This window comes from Acomys russatus, chromosome 28 (assembly GCF_903995435.1).
Source record: "Acomys russatus chromosome 28, mAcoRus1.1, whole genome shotgun sequence".
Taxonomy (NCBI): Eukaryota; Metazoa; Chordata; class Mammalia; order Rodentia; family Muridae; genus Acomys; species Acomys russatus.
Genome location: NC_067164.1, coordinates 16,793,913 through 16,820,839, shown reverse-complemented (window position 1 = coordinate 16,820,839; position 26,927 = coordinate 16,793,913). Strand labels below are relative to the sequence as shown.

Here is a 26,927-nt window from a genome sequence, read left to right as displayed (position 1 = left end):
CATGAAGAAGGTGACATTTGCGTGCCCAGTAGGTCCATGATCAGAATGGGCCACATGTGGAATTGATACGGTGCTTCAAGCAAGCCGTGACCGTATCAAAGGCCAGAGATGACTCATAACATAAAAGCAAGCCAATCAACTCATAGATATATGAATATGAATCAATCTGGGAACAAGTGAGGCCATCCACCAAGGTCAATCTCCTGCCAAACTACAGATTTGTGACTTATAATAGTAGCGATGGCTGTTCTTTTAATATACTGAGGTGCCTCACATTTGACCATGTCCCCTGGAGGGGGAGACCTGGCGGCACTCAGAGGAAGGACAGCAGGTTACCGAGAAGAGACTTGATACCCTATGAGCATATACAGGGGGAGGAAATCCCCCTCAGGAACAGTCATAGGGGAGGGGAGTAAGGGGAAAGGGGGAGGGAGGGAAGAATGGGAGGAAACAAGGGATGGGATAACCATTGAGATGTAACAAGAATAAATTAATAATAAAAAATTTTAAAAAATAATACTGAGGTTTTGCATGGTCAGTCCCACAACAATAGTACCAATAGGCTATAAATGCCTTACTATTGGTCATAATTAAAATACCCGTGAACATTTTGACATATACTTCCTAAGTTACAATATATTACATACGTGCAGTAAAATAGCTTTTCAACTGATAGCCAACATCTCCACATGTAGTGATGTGGAAAGCTGGTTATTATCCCTTCAAAGCACTGTACACCATGACTTCTCATTCATGGTATTCAATAAATCCATTTGCTCTGTCTGAAAATTCAACAATATAGGTAAAAATTATAGAAATGTACACACATAGCAGATATGTAATTCAGAAAGAACAGAAATAAAAATAGGAACTTCCATATGCCTGAAGTTCAAATTTATGTTTACAGTTCAAAATGGTAAAAACCCATGTTCTGTTCTCTACCCTTTAAATGGTAATAATTATGAAAATAAAGCATCTCTCAATGGTAATCCTCATTCTCATCCTCCTAGCAGCCTCTTTGATATTCTTCTAATCTTCCAACCTTTAGGTCTCATTTTTTTTCTACATTGTGGACTCATGAAACACAAAATACACACCCAACACTGCAGTGATCTTAACAGATGTGCCTGAAATAAGAGAATCATATGCATATTGATATGAATTACTTAGAATAATACAATTTATAGGTTGGTAGTTTGAGTCCAAATCTATTCATGGCTAAATTATTATAATGATTATATATTCTTTAAGCCTCTAATATTACAGTATGAAATCAACTTGCTTTTTAGTGCTAATTTCACTTTATTTTTAGCATAGATGATTATGTTGTCTAAAAATGAAGTCAGCCAGCATGGATACATATATCGCTGCTTTTCTTTACTTGTTTATACTAGATAGGACAATAGCAATGTTAAACAGGAGTTATGGGTGGGACTGTCTTTGTTTTGTTCTTGATTTTAAGTGTTATGTAGCAATTTATTATATATTCCTATAAAAGATTCCATTTTGTATAAGACACAGGATGTTCTAAAGGGAGCAGAACATTCTATTCTGCAGGGAAGCACATGAAGATCAAGAAGCAAACAACTCAAAAGCTTCAGGAAGTCCTTGAAACTGAGCAGAATTACTGGACCCTTTTTGTCAGCCATCATTCATGCTGAATGGGTTTTGGTCATATGCTGGTCTGAGTCATTCCTGTTCTAGTAAGTAACCCCTCACCTATACTCCTTTAATTAACTTCAGTAACACTCACTGGATTACAATGTTGGAATTTAGTGGTATCATTCCTTGGGTCTTCTGACAGGTTTAGAGGTAAGCATACATTCTCCAAGCCATCAGCAGAATCAATGCTATAAAAATATCCTTCATCTACAAAGTTCATCCTCCCATCTTTTAAATTTAATTTCATGTTGTTTATTTTACAAGGATAAGAACACTTAACATAAAACTTACCTTCTTAGCAAGGGTTAACTATGCAACAGAGCTCTGTTAACTATGGACACTGTGAAAAGCATGGCTCTGGGGTATATAGATGTTTTTTCACATCTTCCCAGGAATAGAGTTACACAAGAAGAAGCATTCACTCTTTTATCATTAAGACCAATGTTACTTCTAAGATGTTTCCAAATACTTTTCATCATGTAGAGAAGTCCCTTTTGCTGAAAATGTTTATATCAGGAACTAGTGATATATGTTTTCTAAGGTTATGAAGACTTTGTAAAATTTATATTTTGGTTTTTGGTTGCTAACATAGGAAATTACATAAACCGACTTTACAATGTTATACTGATCTTGGATTTATGGGATAAACACCATTTTATTCATGATGCTTTATCATTTAATGCAATGGGCTAAATTTGGATTAAATTCTTTAAACTACTTTACTGAGGTGTGAGTGACATACAAAAACTCTGTATCGAGTTAATGTGAACAACTTAATGGTTTTAGAGGTAAGCATACATTCACAAAGCCATCAGCAGAGTCAATGCTATAAAAATATCCTTCATCTACCAAGTTCTTCCTCCTATCTTTTACATTTAATGTTATGTTGTTTATTTTACAGGGATAAGAACACTTAACATAAAACCTACCTTCTTGGCAAGATTTTAACTGTGAAATGTAGTTCTGTTAACTGTGGACACTGTGATAAACATGGCTTTGGGAATGCATTCCTCATATGTAACTGAAACTTTACAACATTCAAAACCATCACCCCTTTTGCCCTCCTCCGAGCCCTGAAGACCATCGTTCTAGTGTCTGTTCTAGTCTCTCTCGGAGTCTGGGTACTTTAGAGTCTCATGTCATCATCTGTGTTTGACTTACTTCACTAAGCATGCTGTCCTTCAGGCTCATATGGTCACAAATAGTTGCGGTTTATGTGAATGTATGAAAGATATATACTTGTGTGTATGTGCTTATGTGTACACATGCGTATGAGCCCAGAGGGGATGTGGCTACCTTCCTCAATGGCTTTCCACCTTAGTTTTTGAGTCAGGGTCTCAGTGAACTGGGCTAGTCTGGCTTGACATGGGCTAGAGTTCATCCTGTTTCTGCCTAATTCTGGGGTTCTCTGTATTTATGCCATTGCGTTCATCGTGTGTGTGTGTGTGTGTGTGTGTGTGTGTGTGTGTGTGTGTGTGTGTGCTGAGCAGCCAAATTCACGTCATTATGCTTACACAGCAAATACTTTACCAACTGAGCCATCTCCCCAATGTTGATTTTCTTTCTCTTTATGGATGAATAATATTATATTTACATTACATTTTATTTATCCATTGACCTATCAGTGAACAATTAAACTACATGTCATGATTATTGTGAGTGGTGTTCAAATGAGTAAGCGAGTATGGGTAATTCAAGATACTGATTTCTACAGGCTAGATCGCTAAATTATTCTTTGAGAAACTGAGTGTTTTCCATAGTGTCTGTATCAGTTTTCGCTCCAGCAGTACAAGGATGCTTTTGGCTGTGCCAGAAAGTGTGATCTGTTTTCATAACAGCCTTGCTAATAGGTATGGTGGAACAGTGCAGCTTTGATGATCAGTGATGTTGAGTTCTCGTGCTTCTGTTGGTCAGTTTTTTCTTCCTTGGAGTAAAGGTCTGTCCTGCTCCACTGCCCAGTTTGAAATCAGGTTACCCTCCCCTGGCCTTGGCTTTAGGTTCAGAAGGAGAGCCACGAAAAGGAAGGAATTGTGTTGGGAGTTCCTCACCTCTTCAAGTAGCTCTGTGTGCAGTTATTTTTTTCTTTTTTACAAACAGACAGACAGACATAACCTGTCTATATGGTCAGTAAAGGGACTGTGACTCGGTTCACATTTTGAGTGAATGCATCTCACTATTAGTTGTTTATATAGTTTGGCCACTCGCACTTTCTAAGATGTATGATTTGCAAATCATGCCCCCATTCTATAAGCTGAATTCTCATTTTTAAAAGCCCTTCAAGGACATGTTGAGCCTTTGTAGCTAACATCTGTCTATGTTTGCTTCTGTTGCCTATAGTTTCTTGACAATAAATCATAAAGAAGTTTGTTCAAAGATAATTATTCGGTAGGCCTTATTTTGCCATTTACAAAGTGCAAATTTTCCAATGGGACAGAATTGATTGTCCATTTTTCAATAAAGAATTAAATCTTGGATCAGTATTTTGTATTTCAGGACTTAGAATATCTTCCATATTTGATTTCATAACCTTCATTTCACATTAGCATATATGATAAGATATAGAACTATGTGTGACACATACAGAGACTATTGAAAGCCACCTGCACTCAGCACACTCAGAGAAAAACAATGTGTAGTGTAGTTGACTGTCTTACACTCATATGAGTAAAGCTAACACTCAACAGTTCCCTGTAGTTCTCAGGCTTTGTAATAAAGGTTCATGTAAAAATAGGCAATTATTATTATTTGAGAGCAAATGCATTTACTCAAAATTTGAACAGAGTCACAGCCCCTTTACTGACTATATAGACAGGTTATGTCTGTCTGTCTGTTTGTAAAATAAATACATAAATAAATAACTGCACACAGAGCTACTTGAGGTGCAGAACTCCTAACACAACTCCTTCCTTTTCATGGCTCTCCTTCTGAACCTAAAGCAGGTAGCCGGGTGTACTGCCAGACTCCACAGCCCACTTCAAACACTGCCTCTGAGCCATCTGTAATACAAGCACTGGTGTGTAACCCTTCAGTTACTGGTTTATTGCTTTTCTGGGTGTAATTATGTCCATGAGCGCTCCTGCAAGACCGCAGCTGAGAATAACTGACTTCAAGTCCAGTGAAGCCATTTGCTCTCTGCCAGTCGGCACATGTCTGGAAGGAACGCTCAGCGGTGCCACAGCTTGCAAGCCCACAGGAGTGATGAGCTCACCTACAAAAGGGCTCACATTCCTACCCACACTAGATGGTGGACTGGCAGTGTTTTCCACTTCCTCCACTGAAGGCACTCATCATTTGCTCAGTTGTTTCTCCTCCTGCCCTCACCTCAAACTCTGCAGGTGCCAGCCCTGAGTCAACGGTGCTGATGCAATGCCATATTCACTCTTCATAAAGTGGGACAGCCCCAAACAAGGAGTTAAGAAGAATCCAAGGCTGTTGGGTTAGAAAAAGGCTGTCTTCCCTTACAAAGACATCCTCACCTTCTAGGAAAGAAGCGTCAACCAAGATGAGACCCTGGCCTCTGGAGAAGAACTCATTCGTGAGTTGTCTTCTGCTGAGAACAAGGTTCTCCGTCAGATTCAAGAAGCACAAAGCACACTCCTGGCTGCTGAGGTCTCAGTACAGTGGGGGTCACTTCAGTCACATTCCACTGTAATTCTCAGTAGTCCCCACATGTCACATCTCTCCTTTTATTGTTTGGCTGTGTATAAGGCATGACCAACAGAACAGAAGGTCCAAAACTTGACCCATACTGCTCCGCCTACCTGATTCGTGACAAAGAACCATAGTAGAAAAGGACAACCTCGTTTTAAAAAGGTGGGGCGAACCGGGTGAAAAAACATTATCTGCATTTAGTACGATGAAACTAGATCCTGGTGTCGCAGCTTGACTATCAGCCCACCCAGGAGTTGGCGAGGTGGATCAGTGGGCAAAATGCTGGGTGGTTGTTGCAAACAAGTCTAGTGGCTTGAACTTGACCTTTGTAACCCTCGTAGGTTAGGAAGAAAAACCCTGGCTCTACAGGATTGTCCTCTGCCCTCTATAAGCATGTATACATGACATATAAATCATACGTACATACACAATAATAATATTTTTAAAATTCGCCTCAAGATGAATCGAAGACCCTAATTTAAGAACAAAGATTTTTCTACTGGAAGCAGAGGAGCAATGTTACCCTATGTGGAATTATGTATTTATATTTTATGAAGGCATATTTTATGTCCCAAATAAGTACAATAAACAGCATTTTCAAACTATAAATTAACACTTGATATAGTAAACTAAGACATAGTAATCTTTATGGAAAAACCAATAAACTAAAAAGAGGTAAGTCCATTTGAAGTATGGTAGAAAACTGCTGTAGTCCCTTCTTTGGGGTTGCTTTATTGGAGCTATGAAAGCTAGAGGTAATATTTAAGAGATATGTCCAAAAGTAGATTTTCAATCATCTGATAAACCAGGATATCTGTCATGACCTGATTCACCAATATGTTAGAAATGTCTTAAGATACCCCAGATGCAGCCAGGCATGGTAGTGCATGCCTGTAATCCCATAAATCAGGGAGGCAGAGGCAGGCGGATCGCTGTGAGTTCGAGGCCAGCCTGGTCTACAAAGCGAGTCCAGGCAATCAAGGCTATACACAGAAACCCTGTCTTGAAACACACACACACACACACACACACACACACACACACACACACACACACACACACACACAGCAGACAGTCCTGTTTTAAATAAGAAGATAACCATCCACTAGCCGAGGGAGACAGAGGTTGCAGTCTGTGCTATTATGAAGCACCCTATGTGTTGTAATTGAATCCACAGTGTTGCATGGACAGCCCAGGTGTGGACCAATAACAAGCCATGGAGAAATTGAACAGAACAGACAGATGCTAGGAAAATCCACAGAGCCCATGCACAGAAGGTAGTGCTTCCGGTATTCGGATCATAGCCTCCAAAGAACAATAGCGAACTCAGTAGCTGTTACAAGTCAAAAGGAGAGAAGCTTCGCTCAAAAGTCATCAAGCTGTAAACAACTGAGAAGATCATTTCTTCTGACTTTAAAAGGCAAACAAATAACTTTAAAATAGGCAGGAAAACTGCATGTTTAGAACTGAACTCTCCTTGGTGGGTGAAAATGAAAGGACAATACAGTGGGCTGAGGGTGAAGGCTGGAACCATTTTGAAACCTGGACAAACCACATAGCAGAAGCAAATAAAACAAATTGGAGGCATTTAATTGTCATGACAAATCTGCCATGCATTAGAGGGTACACAAGCATGGAGAGAAAATATTATGAATCTGAGTCAACAATTCTAGTGGTAGGACATGAATTTGTCTGTGATACAAGATATATTGTGGTTTGTCAAAGATCTGGTGCTTCTTACATGCTTCTAACTGATGAAAAAAGAAACACACCACTTTCCCCTTACACAACCATTTTGTGCAATTGCTGAAGAAGGAAAGGCTATGTTCAGCAACACTACAGAGAGGCAAGAAGACAATGGTGTAGAATTTAACTTGCACAGTTAAAAAAGAACAGAACGTGACATTCACCCTGTAAGTAAAAACATTATTGTGCAGGCTTGCTTCATGCCTTGCCTGACGTCACTGTTGCTTTTCATTACTCCGGAATCTCTCCCAAATACCAAAGCTGCATATCTCAACCAATCCCTAAGAAGTTCTTCCCAAATATATGAAAACTGCCTCGAGCTCAAATCGAACTTCTTACCTCTTCCCGCCCATTCACTGCCATCGTTCCTGGTCCTCTCTTCCATTCTCTATGCTCCTCTTTGCCACCGTGACACCATGTACACTGTTTCCAAGGCCAATAATGTCTTTCCAGTTCACTCACTGCCTCTCTCTTTCATTTCTACATGGTTTTCTGTTCATTCAAAACCATGTCCAGTTTCGCTTTTACCCAGAAGCTTTCCTAAAATTTCAACTGAACATATGATTCCAATCATAATAACTATGTTAAGATTGCCCATGACATAAGGCCCAAAGCCTACAATCTGGGTAACCTATGTTTCCCATCCCTCAGCTAAACACTCAGTTTTACTTTCCATCACTTACAGAGAGGCACCTCCCAGTTTTAAAAGTTAGTGCTGTTCTTTGATACAGTCATAACACCTTGACAGTTCAAAGCGGTAAAAGTACCCTTCTATTCTTTCTAAAGAACCATGGTTCATGCTATTGGGTGGGACCCAGTTTAATGATTTAATCTTCACATTCAGTGGACTATACCTCTCACTCCTTTTCTGGTCTGCATTCTCATATGTATCTCTTTTTTTCTCTCTCTCAATAGACAGACATATAATAGCTTTGCAACAACATGCTCATAACAACAATGCACTATAAAAATCGCATTATTTTACTCTGTCAGCGCTTCTCTCCTCTCTGCTGGTGTTTATGATTCTTACCACAAGGCCACAAGGCCAAAGAAGTGTGGAAGGAAGGGCTCCGATAAGGGGGTCAAAGGTAATGAAGCTCTGCTTGCAGTGCCGTGTCTAGTACCTCAGCATCAGAGAGGAAGCCCACAATTAAGATCAAAGCAGCCTCTTCGGTCTCCATGTCTGCTGCTAGTAGGGGTCTCAGCTAGAGTCACCCCATCTCCTCCCAGAAGCCTACCCACAGGCTGTGGGTCTCCAGCCTATCTCAGAGATGCCCCCAAGCCATGGGGTTCTCTTTTCTCTGCAAGCCTTCTGTCCTGCTCCCCACCTCCACCACACCCCACTCCCCCATCCCACTCCCCTCACCCCACTCTCCCCACGCCAGATCCCCATCTCATTTCCCTCAGCGTCCCCTCTCCTATCCTGTTTCTTCTCTTCAAGCACTCCCTCTGTCTATTCTATTTCCCTTTCTCAGTGAGACTCAAGCATCCACCCTCAGGTCCTCCTTGTTATTTGGCTTCGTTGGGTCTGTGAATCATAGTATGGTTATCCTGTACTTTATGGTTAATATCCCCTTATAAGTGAGCACACACCATGTGTGTCTTTCTGGGTCTGGGTTAGCTCACTCAGGATGATCTTTTCTAGTTCCACTAATTTCCCTGCAAATTTCATGATTTCCTTAACCAGACTGGACTCCTAAGCAGAGGGAAGAGAACACCAACCCACCCACTAAAACTGTGACCTAAAATTTACCCTGCCCGCATGATGTGCAGAGATAAAGAAAGAGAAGAGATTGAGGGAATGTCCAACAAATACCTGACCACACCATACAAGAGAGGCAACTCCTGGCACTATTAATGATACTCTGCTATGCTTGCAGACAGGAGCCTAGCATAGCTGTCCTCTGAAAGGCCCCACCCAGCAACTGATTGAAACAGATGCTGAGACTCAGAGCCAAACACTGGGTGTAGCACAGAGAGCCGTGTGAAAGAGTCGGAGGAAGATTGAAGGACCCAGAGGGAACAGGAGCTCCATAAGAAGACCAACCTGGGCCCGGGGTGCTGAAGGGGTCTGAAACACCAACTAAGGACCGTGTATGGACTGGACCTAGGCCCCTGACACATATGTAGCCAATGGGCAGCTTGGTCTTCATGTGGGTCCCCTAGTAAAGGGAGTGGGTGTTGTCTCTGAAAAGGACTTTCTTGCCTACTTTTTATCAGTTCTTCCTGGCAGGGCTTCCTTGTGAGGCCACTGTGGTAGAGGACATGCTCAGTCCTGATTTGATTTGACCTGCTGGGGTAGTGAGTGGGTGAGTCTCCCCTTTTCTGAGGGAAAGGAGAGGGGGATTACAGGGAAGAGAGAGGGAGAGTGGGACCAGGAGGAGAGGCGGGAGGTGGGCTAGGATTGGGATAAAAAGTAAATAAACAAGTTAATTACTTTAATTAAAAAGATTAAAGTAGCCAAGATGAAGAAGTATTATTTGTAAGGTCCAAGAAGGGCCAAAAGAGGTCATTCTAAGTAAAGATTTAAACAGACTTCACAGGCTGAGAAACTGATGGGAAAGCTCTTGATCAATAACACTTGTGGAAACTACTGATTAAGATAGCAACCACTCCCAGGGTATCTAACCTGTGGGTGGAATCTTCCATCCCAACTCATCCCCATCTCAAGCCCCTGTGTCACACTCCGGTGTTCTCTTTTCATGTTTAGAGATTGCCTTCCTTCATTATACTGATGAAAGCCCATCTGCTTGAGGGCAGGTTATTCTCTCTTCTATGTCCACATTGCTTTGATCCATTTCAAACTAGCATGTGGTACCCAAACCTGGAAGAGGCTCTGGGGTCCTGTATCCCAAGCCTTACTCTCCAGGCAATCTTTCCTATCTCCCCTTTCCCATCTCTCTCTGTTTACTGATACCCATCCCACCTAGAGCATGGCAAATCTCCGGCTAAAGGCTGTCAATTGCTACTTGAAAGCCCATGTCCATCTTTCTGAAGCCTTTATCTACATGAGCAGAACAAGGCCCATTATGTGGTCGTATTGGTGTGCCACATAAACCCACTTTGGGTCTTTTCCTCTTCTGCCTTCTATCTCCTCCTCCTCCTCCTTCTCTTCTTCCTCCTCCTCCTCCTCCTCTTCCTCCTCCTCCTTCTCCTCCTCCTCTTCCTCCTCCTCCTCCTCCTCCACCGCCCCCTTCTCTCCATTGATCTTCCAACCTCCGAAGCAGAATGCCTTTGCCATTTTTCATTTTCCATTTGCCACACAGGCAGCACATTCAACAGAGAAGGGAACAATAGGGTGAATCTTTGCCAGTTACTCATCTGATAGGAGATTAACACTTAAAGTACATATAGAGCTCAAAAATCAAGGCCCCACAGAGAATCAATTGATTGAGCCAATCAATAAAGGGGCAAAAGTTCTCAAAGAAGAAGGATCAATGAGCAACAAATACACAAAATATACTTAACATCTTTATGTATTACTAAAGTGCAAGTCACAACTTACACAAACAAAAAATGCTAATAGGAATGGAACTTGGGGGGGGGGGGAATGCCCTATGGGCTGTTAATTTTAATATGAGTGGAGACAAAGGACTTCAGAGAGCTGGAGTGACCTGTCAATGTTACCCAATTAATAAGGAGTTGAGCTGGGATTTAAATATTTCTCCCTTCCCAGGGCTCATGCACATCCCTCTGTATCATTACAGATAACTGACAAATTTGAGATAAAGGAGAGAAGGAGTTCTAAATGGAGAAGCAGAGCCTTGCTAAAGGGGAGAAACTGGAGAATGAGAGCCAGGGCATGGGAAGCGTGGTCGTTTTGGTGCTAGCATCGTAACCGTGCTGCCGTCGTTCATAACCTCTGTGGGCTGTATGGGAACTCGCTGTACTCCCAGTGTACATAAGCTAGGGAGTGAGCAGACTCTACCCATGTCCTACCCCTTGGAATTGCACTGTTCAGGCGCTTGGAAAATTACTAACCCTACTCCAGGGAGTGATAAGTGCCCCAGGGAGAAAATCCTTTGAGATTCTCCAACGATGACTGATGGCAATGTGCCATAGAGTTGATTTGATGTGAGAAGTGTTAGAAGGAAGTTTGTTGGTCACCTGGTGTCATCAGAGTGTGTGAATATAACACATCACTAAACTGACCTGCCATTTGTCCTGCTTTTTTTTTTTTTTTATTATGGTATCTATCATGAAAAGTGTTACAGTGGAGATGCTAAAGCCAAGGCTGAGGTGGTTCATCACCTTGCCAGAGAGGATGGCCTAGAAGACAAGATGCCATTTTCAGCCCTGCAACAGCTGCACACAGAAGTGAACAGCCCAGTGACTCAGCGTTCATCTGGAAACCGAAGTCAGAGTTTACTCGAATGGGTGGAGGGACTTTGGGAAGTTCCATAACAAATTGCTGTCCTGTCTGAACAACAATCTGAAGGACTTTTCCACACTTAGTACATGCCTCAGAAGAGGACCCAGAGGCCTCTACTGCCATCTTATAATGTATGTCCTGAATTCGAGGTTGCTGGTCCCTCCTCCATGGCCTCATACAAAACTGACTTTGCCTTGCCCTCAACTACTCCTTTCCTTTCAAAGTATGCTTTATTTTTATTATTAATTTATTCATTCATTTTACATTCCAATTGAAACCCTGCTCTCTGCTCTCCCACCCATTTCCACCATACCCCTCTCCCTGCTAGCAACCCATACTGGCACATAGAAGTGCATCAGGACCAAGTGCCTCCTCTTTCACTGAGGCAAGGCAAGGCAGCCCTGCTAGGGAAATGAGATCCAAAGGGAAGCAACAGAGTCCAAGACAGAGACAACACCAGCTCTAATCCATTAGGGGATCCACTTAAGGACCAAACAGCCCATCAGCTTCATATGTGTAGGGGGCCTAGGACCAGTCCATGCATGTTCTTTGGTTGGTAGTTCAGTCTCTATGAGCCCCATGGGCCCAGGTTAGTTGGCTATGTAGGTCTTCTTGTGGTGTCCTTGACCCCTCCAGCTCCCTCAAGCCTTCCCTGACTCTTCCACAAGACTCGTTGAGCTCTGCCTAATGTTTGGCTGTAGGTCTCTGCATCTGTTTCCGTTATCTTCTGGATGAAGTCGCTCAGATGGCAGTTATGCTAGCACTGGGGGATACTGAGACTGAAGTGACCATATCCTGTAGCCAGGCAGGACTTCTAGTGGAAAGAGGGGCACACCAAACCACCCACAAAACCCTGGACCCAAAATTTGTCCTGCCTACAATATATATAGGGATAAAAGATGGAACAGAAATTGAGGGAATGGCCGACCAATGACTGGCCCAACTTGAGACCCACCCTATGGGAGAGACCCAACCCCTGACACTATTAATGATACTCTCCTTATCTTTGCAAATGTATACTTTAGACAACTATAACAGACTATTTTGTCTTCAACTTCAAACTTTCTTAATCTTAACATTTGTACTCAAATCAGCCCACTCTGATTAACACTGTGAGCGATTCTTTATAAAGAACTTATTTCTTTCATATGAGTTTATTAACTGTAATACAATGACAACCTAGAAATATTAGCAGTTCCTCAAAATAATGTTACACTATACAAAATCATCTAATAACTGGAGTAAAGATTTCATATTTTAAAAATTACAATCTTAAGGCATATCAGCTAAGTTTAAACCGATTTGAAGAAGCCCTTGTTTCAAATATAACTCAAGATCAGTGCCCCACACTTTAATTGGCAGTTGCTGTGATCAGATGGTGTGTGTGTGTGGTGGGGTGGAGGGGCATACACATTTATGTACCTAAGTAGAGAGAACAGACTGACTTCAGTGTCATTCCTCAGGTACCATTACCTCTTCCTTTTGGACACAGGGTTTGGTCTTTTTAAAAAATATACTCTATTAATTTATTCATATTACATCTCAATTGTTATCCCATCCCTTGTATCCTCCCATTTCTCTCTCCCTCCCATTTTCCCCTTACTCCCCTCCCCTATGACTGTGACTGAGGGGGACCTCCTCCCCCTGTATATGCTCACAGGCTACCAAGAAGAGACTTGGTCTTTATTATATGAAAACTCCCCTCGTAGTCTAGGCTGGATGGACAGTGAACAACCCAGGGACATGCCTGTCTCTTACGCCAGCAGCGGATTAGAAGCATACTCTATGCTGCCTGGACTTTCTCCACATGAGTTTTGTGTAGTGAACTCAGATCTTGGTGTTTATAAGGCAAACACTTTACTGACTGAACTCTCTTCCCACTTCTGTGATATTCTAAGTGTGTACGTGACAAGCTCTAGAAGAGAAAGAAAAAAAGGAAGAATGGTCATCAAGCCCATTCCTGCCATATGAGAGTGACAATGACCGACAACTACAAACAGGTACTCTGAGCCCTGGAAACGGATTGTCTCTAGGGGCTCAGATTTGTAGCTTCCTGAAGCCTTGAAGCCTCTTCTTCCTAAATGCAGAGTTTTACACGGTCTGATTTTCCAGTCTGAGACTCAATGAATTCCACATCTCAGTTCTGGGGGATGTATTTTCAAGAGTTATGTGGCATACAGTTAGTCCTATAAAACGGATGCTACGGGAAACTGGAAGGATGAGACCAGGATGAACGTAAACTAATATTGCTCATGCTGCAGGCTCGTCACACAGTATTTCTTCTTTTATTTGTTGTCTACTAGCCCGTTTCCAGATTTCATCACCAAATTCCTCACTGTCGTCGCTAGGAGATTATCAGTCTTTCTGACACATCACGCACCCCTACTCCTGCTCTTTCCAACTTCTAGATGGGACCGCTTCCATATATGCCGACATTCCAGTTGTGACACCGACCCAGCCCTCCCAGTGTTAGCTACCTGTGCCATTAGATCACTCGCTACCTATTTAATACCTGCTGCTGATTGTACGTGTTGCTTCGCCACACAGGATGCATAGTGTGCTCATTTTAGTAATACTGTATTGCTAGTATGTATTTATATAGACCTCTTTTTAGTGGAATTCATGCTTTCTGTTATTACTGTAATTACTAAGAGCTCCATGTTTTATTCCTAAGTTGTCCTGATGACTGTTGATTATTAGTGAATAAATTAGTGGAAATGTAACAACAATTCTTGTCTTCCATAAAATCTCAATGTTCTCCCCAGGAACTTTCCCATAACTAAATATTTATTTATTCAGGTTGATGTCAAGGCTACGTGTGAAGCTGTCCTCCAGCACTCAGTGTGTCTTTGTAACTAGTGAGGGGGCATAACAGGTGGAGGACAAGGCAAGTAATACGTTTTTATAGCCATTCTCTTCCTTCAAAGTGTCTCCTAGCCATGATGGCCTATGGCCAAGTGACCTGCACATAAAAGAGGACTGGATCCTCTGGTGGCAAGAGACTTCTCCAAGGGAGATGGCTGTAGTGGAGGAAGTCATCAGCAAGACCTTAGGCATGCACCTTTCTGGAAAAGCTCAATTCTTTCTTTTCTACCTCTCTTTATTTTCCTTTTCTGTCTTTTGTAACACCTTAGGCTTGATTCTGATCTAGGACTTTAAAAAGAAACCCATGGGAGAAACTCCAGGATGACAGCAGCATTGGGCACCATGACTTGTGACATATAATTTGATCCAGTCACAAGAGACTGTCAATAGGTCTCACAAAAGGAGATGCCGTTTGTCATGATGACAAGACAAGACATGAGTACAAATACATGCTGAGAAACTTTCCTCCACCATAGGGAAATATACATTTAATGTTATAATTGATAAATGAAAACTTTGAGGCATGGCTCACAGTTTCTAAGTCACTAATATTTAAAACAACACTCTCAAAACATAAATATCATCCTGCCTAATATTAGTGGGAAAGGTGACCACTCAAAATCTCTGTTCACCAAATCTTAAGTCTTCTGTGTGGATACAAGCATTTCAAAGATACTAACATGTTATTTGTTGCCTAGGAATGCATTGTTGCTATAGCAGTGTGTCACTGATTAGTCATCTGTTGTCTGGAAACACTAATTGCATCTCTAAAAAACACCTTACTTCTGTCAATCTTATTCAAAACTTTGCACTTGAGTATAACCTCTCATAAGTAAGTATAGCAGCTTTCCCACAACTTCTTTTAGAAAAGGGAATACTTCTAGTTTCACTATACAAGGAACAAATTATTGCTCCTTGAGTTACCATTTTAAGAAAAATGCCTAATAAGTAATATAATTAAACTTGGTTACAACTAATTTAAACTGTCTTATTCTTTTCGTCAAATTCAATTTCACGTGGGATGTTTTCTTTCCCTTTATATTTTATAAATCCTTCTGAAGTTTAGAGCCTGGATACTAGTAACATATGACTGACAGGAAAATGACAGAGGCCATCATTCAAGCTTCGGATACGGCAAGGGATGCAACAATTAACCATAAATTAGAAATAAACACTATGTGCCAAATAAGGCAGAAAATGGAAAAAACAAACAAAACTGGACCCAGTAAGTGAAACTGTAATAGCTTTTCTTTCTGCATCTGCTCCTGGCTCTATGGAAACGACCCTTGATGGTGTGACTGGAGCATTAGAAGCCGGAGCTTATCTCCTGCTCTCCATCCTCGGCTCATACCAAAGTTCCCACCTTTGAGAGCACATGTGAGGTGACCTTGGCTACCTTCTCCACAGTATTTCTTACACTGCCCTTCATAACAAATTAGTGGACAATCAAACCCAGAAGAGTATACACAGTAAACTCCCAGTATCTCCAGTTTGGACCGTACGGCATGCACCCTCCTGTAAGAACTTTCTCACTCTCTTTTCTCTGCTTGGATGTTGTTCTCTCAGACGTTTTCCTTGAAATTTTCTTCCACTTTGTATGGGCTACAGGGTCTGCCTCAGAGCATCACATAAAGAAAGGTTATCAGGGAACTTTTACAGAGCTGTGTTTGGGGCTGTTGAGAGCCTGGGCTTCTAGAGACTATTCCTGAAGAGGCGGGGGAGGGTGTGGCTTTGCTACCGTGCAGTAGGAGCAGAAGCTGTGAGAATGGGCTTGCCAACAAAAGACAGACCCAGAAGAAAGTAGCAGAATGGAGGTAGACGAGAAGAAACAGCCTGCACTGAGCTTTCTCTCCTTTCCCTTCAGATTTCCTGCAGTGTCAAATGTTGGCAGAAGCACGTGGCCAAAATATATAGGCTAAGCTGTCCCCGGGCCAGGTTGTCCACAGGCTGTCCACGGGTCAGGCTGCCCATGGGCGAGGCTGTCCCCAGGCGAGGCTGTTCCTGGGCCAGCCTGTTCCCGGGCCAGGCTGCCCACGGGCCAGGCTCTCCCTGGGCCAGGCTGCCCATGGGTCAGGCTGCCCACAAGCGAGGCTGTCCCAAAGCGAGGTTGTCCCCAGGTCAGGCTGTCCCCAGGCCAGGCTGTCCATTGGCCAGACTGTCCACAGGCCAGGCTGTCCCTGGGCCAGGCTGTCCACAGGCCAGATTGTCCACAGGCTAGGCAGCCCATGGGTCAGGCTGTCCCCGGGTCAGGCTGTCCCTGAGCCAGGCTGGCCACAGGCCAGACTGTCCATGGGCCAGGCTGCCCATGGGCCATGCTGTCCATGGGCCAAGCTGTCCACGGGCTAGGCTGTCCCCGGGCCAGGCTGTCCCTGGGCGAAGCTGTCCCTGTTCATCTACCTTCCTGGATCAAAGCAGAGCAAGGTAAAGTGGATCCAGTGGGCAGATAAATGATCAGGAATGGCACTCTAATCAATGGCCATTTCTTGAAAATTAATTTCCGTGATCAACATCTAAAATGATGTCTCATTCATATTCTTTTCCTTCACTAAACCTCACTGTAGCACTTATCTTTAGCTGGCACTATTTTAGATTGATCAGTTTTTTTTATACTGTTTCCCACAAAAACATAAGTCTAAAATGGGTGAGTTTTGCCATTTTATTAAATAGCATATCTGTCCAATTTGAAACCTCTCCTGCTGTACTGCAAGAGGTCAGTGATTATTGAGTGAACAATCCCAACCCTCCTTCTGCTATCTGACAGTATTCACGTCTGATAAACATCAGAAGCATGCTGCAGATTCTCAATATTTCTATGTAAATCAGTCCCACATATGAACTGCACTCTATCCTTCTCGGGGAGGGTCTAAAATATCATTCAAGTTACCTTATTCACCCTATTGATTAAAACACATACATTTAAACATGTTGTAATAAACATATACATAGTCACTATTTTTTCACATACTTTCCATCACTCTGCACTCTGCACCACTGCACTCGTTACAATGGAGGTAAGAGGTGAAATGCACAGAAGAAACGTAACACGTTCTATAGACAACGTGCCTGATGTGCTTTTGCCTACTTATGCCTATTCGGCATGATATTTGATCTGTTGAGATATTTTAAGAACGCTAAAGAAAAAAGAGCATGAAATATTTATGTCGTTCAAAATACAGCAAGAGTTAATTCTTAAAATTAGCAGGGATTCCCCTAGAATATTTTTTTAAAAATTCTCTTCCTAACAGCTTCAGTGACAGGGAGCTCAGCAGCTCAGGAACTGGTGGCTTTAAGTGGCTCAGTTGATGATCAAGTTATGTTTTGTTTTTCTTTTTCTGTACTCTTTTTTTTTTTTTTTTTAAATGCAATACTTGTGTCTTCTTTATTTGACTTCTTTCATACAAATCAGAGCCTCTCAGTTTGTTGCAGCCAATTTCACACACAACCCTTTGGGGAAGAGCCCTCTCTCTCTCTCTCACACCAGAGGCTCCCACAGGGGCCTGCTCTAGCTGACTCTTAGCCTTTGTCTCAAGCTTAGGTGCGGTCACAGTTGCATGGTGGTTATCTGTCTCTTCCTCACTTAGACAATGGATTTTCACCAACACAATTTTAAAGATCAAATCCCTTCTCTTTTTCTTTTCTTTCCTTTCCTTTCCTTTTCTTTTCTTTTCTTTCTTTCTTTCTTTTCTTTTCTTTTTGGCCCCCTAAACCATGAGACATGAGATGTCACCAACCAGAACTGATGAGTTTCTATACGTGTTGCTCAGTCATGTTTGTCAAAGCAACAGCAAAAAGTGCACATTTCCCCCCATTCTTCCTGTGTATTACAAAAGCCATTTGTGGTTTACATAAAGTGTTACAGACGCTAACACAGGTATGAAAGACCAGCCGGATGAGTATACAGAGACAAAATTCCATCTACAGAAGTTAGTCATTCATACATTTACCTGTGTGTGTCTACCGTATGTTCTTTCGATGCGTCACAGGTCAGGACAGGAATGACTCTGGCATGTCATTTCAACAAATAACAGAGTCACTACAGACTTACCTGCGGCCACTATGATAATATCTGCCAGCTGAGTGTGGGTCTTCAGTTGTTCTCTGGGAGTGTACCTGTGAGCTATTGTCACTGTGGCATCCCCTGCAATGCAGAAGAGTCTCCATTAAGCATTAGTGGCTACCACGCTTTCCAGAATTTTACAGAGGTTCTAAACGTATTGCACTTTTTGCTGCTACCCAGGAACAGGAAAGTTGTTTTGAAATGATTAAATCATGTTAAAATAAATAAATAAATAAACTCTAGATGAACAAAATTTTAAAACCCGCCTTTCAATTGGATACATGAAAAATCAAATGAGGCTAAAATGAGCGTAAGAGCTACCAGTCCTTGGATAGTTATTCTTTTACATTTTGCATTGACTTGGTATAAATCAGTATTAGGGTTACAAATCAGTTGTATACTGGTGTATTAATGACAGGGGAATAAGTATATAAAGCAACAAGATAAATGTTCTAAGAATGGATAATGCACTGCAGAAGAATAGATGAAAGATTAACCCTGCCAAAAGAACACGTCAAGGAAGAGCTCCCAAGGGAGACAAGGTATCTGTTAATGTCCCCAACATGAGTATAACAATTCTGGAAAAGGAGAAAATGACGTTTCAAGCAAAACTGGTAAGGCGGGATAAAGCACATTAGCTGGGGGCTGTGTTTAGGGAAAGCAAAGAGGATAAGAGCAGAGCAGGGAGCCTTGGTATGAACACTTGTGTGGGTTACACATTAATGAGGAAGGGAAGCAAGCCGCTGTGCTATCTCAAGGTGTAAACATAGGCCTGGGAAGAAAATGGGGCAAATATGGTAAGGAGAAGCAGGCCAGGGAGGGACTCCCCAAAAGAGTGGCTGCTAAAGACTCGATTTCTCATCCCTGCTCCTGAAAGATGCCGAGTCCTTCTTTCCTTCCCAGGTGGCAACAGCCACAAAACTATAATCTTGGCTTTAGATAAATGAAAAACCATATTTCTCCAACAGAATCCACAGTATGTACAAGTCACCAGAGCAGCAGGCAGTAGATGTCACACAGATTTAAATCTAGGAAGGAAACACTTGGCAGCAGTGGCAGACCTTTGAAAACGGCCGTCGACACACTTCCTAAAGGTGATGGGCTCACCTCCAAGACACACTGTGGATGGCAGGATGGCAGTGAGCTAATACACGGGATGACATGGAGGAATAGTCCCAATGGGAGCGCCAGGGAAGCCGTAACAGGAGTGGAAGGCCAGGCAGCGCCTCCACCCTAGCAACCAACAGAAATGCCGTGCAAATAGATGGTCTACAAAACTCCATCCATCCAATGATGAGTAATAAATAAGAAGGATTTGGTGAAGCATCTATAAACAGCCCCACAAAGGACAAGTCTGAGGTAATTTGGGGGAGGTGATGAAACCAAGGATTCCAGTGGTGACTAGCCTAGCCATAATGACTCTGCATTTACCCAGATCAATGGAGCCCTGCACCAAAGCAGTAAGATTTACTGTATGAAAAGTTTCAAAGCAAAGAAAAGAAAATATTTCAAAAGTGGCAGAGATAAAAAAAAAAAAATTAAGATGCCGGGCATGGTGGTGCATGCCTTTAATCCCAGCACTCAAGAGGCAGAGGCAAGTGGATTGCTGTGAGTTCAAGGCCAGCCTGGTCTACAAAGCAACTCCAGAACAGCCAAGGCTACACAGAGAAACCCTGTCTCAAAAAAAAAAAAAAAAAAAAAAAAAAAGAATTAGACAAATGTGAAAGCAAAATGTGTTGTAGCTAATTTTTACTGATATATGAGCAAACAACAAAAATTTGTTGTGAAAAATTGAACATTATGCACAAACACTATAACATTTTTTAAAAGTTAGAACTTGAAATAATAAAAGCCATCAGGAAGCAGCTTGAATCCAACCAAACTGATCTATAATGGTCAAAACTGACAAATTATGATGCTTCTTGATTTTAAAGACAAGGAGAAAAAAATCCTATAATCGAGAAGGCAAAACTTCAGATTTTTATAATCAATCCCCCATCCCACCCCCCCATAAAGATAGAGAAAAATCCCAGAAAAACTGATATAGAGAAATTGGAATGCAAGGAATTTCCAACCAACCAGTCAAATTAAAGTTAGGAGTTGTGTCTTTTCAAGGTGGCCTTGATTTCTTGGGTGTTTTGTGACAGGAATTTTTTTGATTTAATATTTTCTTTGACAGATGTATCAGTTTCTTCAGTTGTGTTTTCTGCATCTTAGATTCTCTTCCATCTCCTGTATTCTGTTGGTGATGCTTACCTCTGTGATTCCTGTTCTCCTCCCTATGTTTTCTATCTCCAGGATTTCCTCTATTTGTGTTTTCTTTATTGGTTCTGTTTCTATTTTCCAGTCTTGAACTGTTGTATTCATTTCCTTCACCCATTTGATTATGTTTTTCTGTATTTTTATAGTGATTTATTTGTTTCCTCTTTAAAGGCCTTTATCATCTTAATAAGCATAGATTTAAGGTCATTTTCCTGTGGTTTAGCTGTGTTAGGATATCCTGAGCTTGCTGCCATGTTGCCCTGGGTTTTGTTCATTATGTTCTTACACTGGCCTTTAGCCATCTGGTTGTCCCTGGCATTTGCTGTTCCTGAAGTTGGCTGGGTTTCTTGGGTATGTGGGGTGGGGGGGGGAGCCCTAGGTCATGTGCTGGGGGCTGGATCTCCTCATGTAGCTTACAGCTCTTCTCCACTGGCTATGTAAATAGTTGGGTCTGTAGATAGGGAAATATCTGTGGGTTTCCAACCTGTGTCATCCTGTGATGTCCTGCAGATGTGCTCCTGGTACTCAGAATCCACTGGGCTCCACCATCTTGAAATAAGACCTTGTACGCTCCTATTGTCCAGCCAGTCTCCACTGGGGGACAGGTAGAACTGAGGACCAGGGGCTGGGACCTTGTTCCTGATATCCAGGAGTTGTCCATGGGGAGGTGGGAGGAATCTGGGGTGCAGATGCTGGGGCCATATGTTTCTGGAACTCAGGATTCATGTTCAAGTAGGCAGAAGGCACCAAGAACCTAGAACCATGTTTGTCTTTGGACCTAGGAGCTGTCTTGTCCTAGGGGCCTGAAACTGTGTGATACTAGCTCCTGGGATGCCTCTTATCACTGGAGAAACACAGATGTTGGAGTTTTGGAGTGAGCTGGCAAGGTGTGGAGAAAGGGGAACACTCCTCCATTGCTGGTGGGAGTGGAAACTTGTAGAACCACTTTTGAAATCAATCTGGGCTGGTACTTTCTCAGAAAATTGGGAATGGCTCTATCTCAAGACCCAGCTACACCACTCCTGGCCATACAGATGCTCTACCATCCAACAAGGACACTTGCTCAGCTATGTTCACAGAAGCTTTATTCGTAATAGCCAGAATGTGGAAGCAACCTAAATTTCCCTCAACTGAAGAATAGATGAAGAAACTGTGGTACATTTACACAATGGAATACTACTCAGATATTAAAAACAAGGAAATCATAAAATTTGCAGGCAAATAATTGGAACAGATGCTGAGATTCACAGCCAAAGATTGGGTGAATGATAGGGAATCTTATGGAAAAGTGATGGTGAAGGATAGGAGGACGTGGAGGTGATGAGACCAACACAGCCAACTAACCAGGGCTCTGAGGGGCTTGAGGAGATTCACGCACCAACCAAGGACCATGCATAGACTGACCTAGGCCCCTTACACAAATGTAGCAGATGGGCAGCCCAGGCTTCATGTGGGTCCCCTAGTAAGGGGAGCAGTGAGCAGGGAGCGGGGAGCAGGGAGCAGGGAGCAGGGAACAGGAAGCAAGTGCTGTCTCTGACATGGATCCTCTTGCCTAATATTGTTATCACTCCCCATGGCAAGGCTGCCTTTCCAGGCCACAGGGGAAGAGGATGTGCTAAGTCCTAAGCAACTTGATGAGCGGGGGTGGGTGGATGGAGGGGGGTCTTCCGTTTTCTGAGAAGTAGGGGAGGGGAGAGGGAGAAGAGGGAGGTAGAGTGAGACTGGGAGGAGGAAGGAAGGGGGCTACAATCAGGGTGCAAAGTGAATAAATTAATTAATTTTTTGAAAGATTGAGAATTGTGAACAATTTTGAAAATTCAAGACCTCTGTGAATATAGTTCATGGTGAAAGGATCTCGTGCACACATACGCTTGGATTTGAGAAAATATCCAAAGGACTGTTGGGGAGATGTGACATGCTTTATTACAAAAACAAGACTTTGGAAACATGTGAAGATCAGGCTGATAGGCAACCATGGCTAAGTCATGCTGAAATTTAACTGCCATGGCAACAGTGTGAAGCGGTGAGACCCAAAGGGTTTGTTTAGCTCGTGGTGGATCTTGTGATTAACGCTGCTGTTGGAGTGAATTCCTTATAGAAGATGATTTCAGCACCGCCGTCTGCTAACACGTCCTTCAGAGCATAAAGAGATGATCTTTGCCCTCCACAAAATACCCACCTGTGGAATTCTGCTAACACAGCAAAGCTGGCTCAGACACAGACAAATGTAATTGCTATTTGCTTAGATTATGTAGAAAGAATACAATATACAAAAGTAGATGAGAAGGAAAGGCAAAGCCTGCTGGTTGCTCATATATAATGGGAATCAACAAGTTGTTTTAAAAGCTAATTAGCCAAGAACACAGGCATATATTTCAAAATACAAATTTTCTGAAAGGTAAGCTTCATTGATTAATATTAAGTGAGAAATAAAATCTGAAACCAGAAATAGTGGGAACATTTTATCAATTTGTTTATAGAATTAATAGACACTACACAAAAATAGAGAATCCAATCTAGTATATGTCATAATTGAGATAGTAGAAACCTTAAATATGAAAAAAATAGGCAGAAAAGATTAAAAGTAAAACAAACAAACAAACAGAATAGAAAGTATGTCAATAATTCTGACCGTATGTTTACCATAAAATGAATGGAAATTTTTAAGTCACCTATAAAGAATAATGGAAAGAGAAATTCAATATTAAATAGAAAAAGATGTACATGCTAGAAAGCAATGGGGTGGCATGGCGTGGTAGCACGAGCCTTTAATTCCAGGGTTTCGGAGGCAGATGCAGGAGGATCTTTGAGTTCTCACATAGTGAGTTCCAGGACAGCCGGGACTATGCAGAGAAACCTTGTCTCAAGGAAAAGTGAAAAACACAAAACAGGTGGGGTAAGGTAGATGTGGCTGGAATCCAGCACTCATGGTAGCCAGGGGTTTCCAAACTGAGGCCATTTTAGGCTATATAAAGAGCTTGGGGCCTCCCTAGGCTACATAATGAGTGTAAAGCTAGCCTGAGATACACACCAAAATGTTCTTGCAAAAATTGCTTCCCCTTGTGTCTGTTGTAAAAACAGTACAGCTCTTATCTACTACTTTTCTGCTACTTTTCTTTTGGAGGATAGCATCTAATAGATTCTAAAATTACTACAGAAAGCATGAAAGAAACTAGGAAAAATATGAAAAGAAGAAACAACTAAAAATCACTTGTCAGCCTCTGGTCTTCCTTAGTCTATCAGTGGTGCCACCCTAGTCTCAGATAATTGCCATAAAAGCCCAAGTTTCCCTTTGTTTTTCTTTACATTTTATCCACTACTAGTTCAACAATCATCAACCCCAAAGAGCTGACTATGGAGCACTCACTCACTTCCTGGCTCAGCTGCCTGTTCAGAAGGGTCCTTTTACATCCTAGGCTACCCAACCCAGTGTTCTCTTGTTCAAAGAAGAGTCTCTCAAATTCCTACGGAAAACTAAAATAGACTAAGAATCAAAGTCCAAATTTCCCATTCTATCAGTAATGGTGATTCAGCAAGGAATTGAGAGATAGCTAGCACCACAGTGAGTTACACATACACACACATACACATACACACACACACACACACACACACACATACACACACACACACACACTGTGAAGGTCCATGCAAAATAAATAAAATCTGAACTTCAGTCTTCACAAAGAATTATCATAGTCACATCACTTCCTCTTCAGTAATAAGTTAATTTGATACTCTAAGTTTGGCTAGAAATGCTCATGGCAGATACACCAAAGTCACATTTAGACTTGCCTGACCAAAGTTTAATGACTCCAATGGTAACAAAACCATGGCAAGACTCTTGGGAGGTTATTTGGTAGCCCTGGTGACATCAGTAAACAAAACACCAACCAAAGGAGTTAAAAGCTGAGGTGTTCAGACCTCTAACTCCTGCTGGAGAGCACTTTCATATGATTCCTGGTACCCATCCTTCTGAGCAAATATACTTCTTAGTTGCCATTGCATGGAGGTGGGATTAAGGTAAATGCAGAGAAATCAGTTCATACGTATTGTAATATTTCTAGTGACAAATAAGAGCTGTCTTATTAGGTATATTAGTTGAGGCAGTGACATCACAGGAGTGTTTTACCCAATGTGCTGGTGAATTAAATAAGTGATATGGAAGAGAAAAGTTAAGGACAGACAGCTTCTAATGAACTCATGGTGGCCATTACTAAGATAGTTAAGTAGTTTTGTATTACTGTAACAAACACTTGTGAGAAAATCTTTGGACTCATAAGTTTAGAAGTTGCAGCCCATGTTTAGATGGCTCCCTTGCCTTGGGTGTGTGGTGGAAGCTGTGCTAACATAGAATCATTTATTTACCTTATAGCCAGAAGCAAAGCAAGAAGAGGAGACTAAGGTTCCATGATTCTCCTTGAAAGCACACAACCAATGACCTCAAGGCTTCCCATATTGGAGAGAATATGCCCCACCCTGCTTAGAGAGTAAATCTTTACCACATGCATCCTCAGAGGACCCAAGGGGAAGTCAATGGGAGAAAAATCAGAAATAAGTGCTCTTAAATGGAGTGTGAAGTGTTTACTGAGACATGCCCATGAAACTGTTACGTGGCTGCATAAGTCTACAGCACAATTGGTATTTGGAGTTGTGGGGCTGCAAAGGATCACATAGGAGATGGGTCTGGATAAACATCTAAGTATGGGTCAAAGTTGGTGTTTTTGAAAAGTCACTCTCAAATCCAACCACAAATATTCCTCCATGCTTTCTAAAAATAGTGGTACTTTGTGTAGGCTCCTGGGTTCTCATCTCAAATTGTTGAGTGCTGGCATTGGGAAGCCATATTTTTAAAGGCACCTTGATGGTGCTGAAGCTACATGGGATTAAGAACACTGGGTGAGAAGATGAAAGAGAGAACAGCCTAAAAACAGAGTGAGCAGAAATGTGTACTGAACACTAAAAGCCGTAAACATGAGTAGTTGCTTTAATCTGCACTTAAGTGACTAGAGAAATGGTCCTATTAAATGGACTCATGGTCTTAACTTGAAAAGCATGTCGTACATACTACTGAATCCATTATACAGTTTTCCATTTATAAGAACCCTTAAGAAAAATTGTGTTCTAGTGTTAGAAAAATATTTTATTTTTTTTTTCCAGAACATGTTTTTATTTTTAATCTTACAGATACTTATTTGGGTAACTACTCCCTTTTTTCCAGCTGACAAGTTTTAAAGATGAAACTAATGACCCAGTCATAAGGATTTAGATTCAATGAAGTAAATTCAGTAAATACACACTCGGCTCCAATAAATTAAAAGTAGGATGCTTGACAGTGAGCGTATAGCCATAAAAATGTCATGATGTCTATACTTTTAGTAGAAGTCTTAGTCCAGCCTTTCTTTTTCCTTTTACCTTACCATTTCTCATTGTACATTATACATACATATTGTCTACTATATTGCCATTGATCTATGAAGATTGAATTTTTAGTTTAAATACAGTCTCAGCATGTAAATATTAAAAGTGATCTTAGAGCCAAGGAAATGATCATTCAGTCAGCAAAGAGCCTGTCACGTGAGCATGAGGACCTGAGTTTGGGTCCCCTGCACCCATAAGCATGATGGCACACACCCCTGTAATCTTAGCCCCTGGGCAGTGAGGGGAAGAGATGGAAAGATCCCTGCAGCTCATTGGACCAGCCAGGCTAGCCAATCAGTGAGCTCCAGGAAGAGTGAGAGATGATGTCTCAAAAGATAACAGAGAGAGAAGACTCATGTTGTTGACCTCTGCTCTACACACACACACACACACACACACACACACACACACACACACTGCTCTGCAGTCTCAGGAGGACACAGCCATGTTTAGTTTAGTCACTGTTACATTTTGCATATTTATCAACAAAGGAAGCAGCTCCTCTGTAAGAACTATGATGTTTTGTTGTGAAACAGTGGCTTCTCTCAATGAATGAGGTCAGCATCGACTTCCCCTGCCCTACACAGTGTCCTGAGGGCCTCTCTTCCCTTCCTGATATTGATGTGGCCTCTCCCCCCCTTACTGAACACGAGGTGGCCCCTTGGAGTAGTGGAGCATTAAGTCAGCCTTTTATATAAAGGCTGACGATCTTAAATATGAAAAAATGATCTGTGGGGGAGTGTCTTAACTACTTCTCTCTCTCTTTCCTTTCCTCCTTCCAGTCAAAAGTTTTCTCTCAACAAATGACAATTTATATTCTAAGTTTCTATATGTTGCCTTACTTTGTGCAATGTTGGCCCAGTGTTTGGCACATAAAGTATTTTAGAGATG

General features: G+C 41.9%; 1 protein-coding gene across 1 annotated transcript in view; it reads right to left on the bottom strand.

Annotated features, from left to right (window-relative positions):
• Window positions 1–26,927, bottom strand: part of Mthfd2l (methylenetetrahydrofolate dehydrogenase (NADP+ dependent) 2 like) — a 97,429-nt gene that overhangs the window by 35,120 nt on the left and 35,382 nt on the right. Inside the window, exon 6 of the mRNA XM_051170653.1 lies at window positions 18,342–18,434. Within this exon, the coding sequence (XP_051026610.1) occupies window positions 18,342–18,434 (93 nt within the window). The remainder of the gene's footprint in view (window positions 1–18,341; window positions 18,435–26,927) is intronic.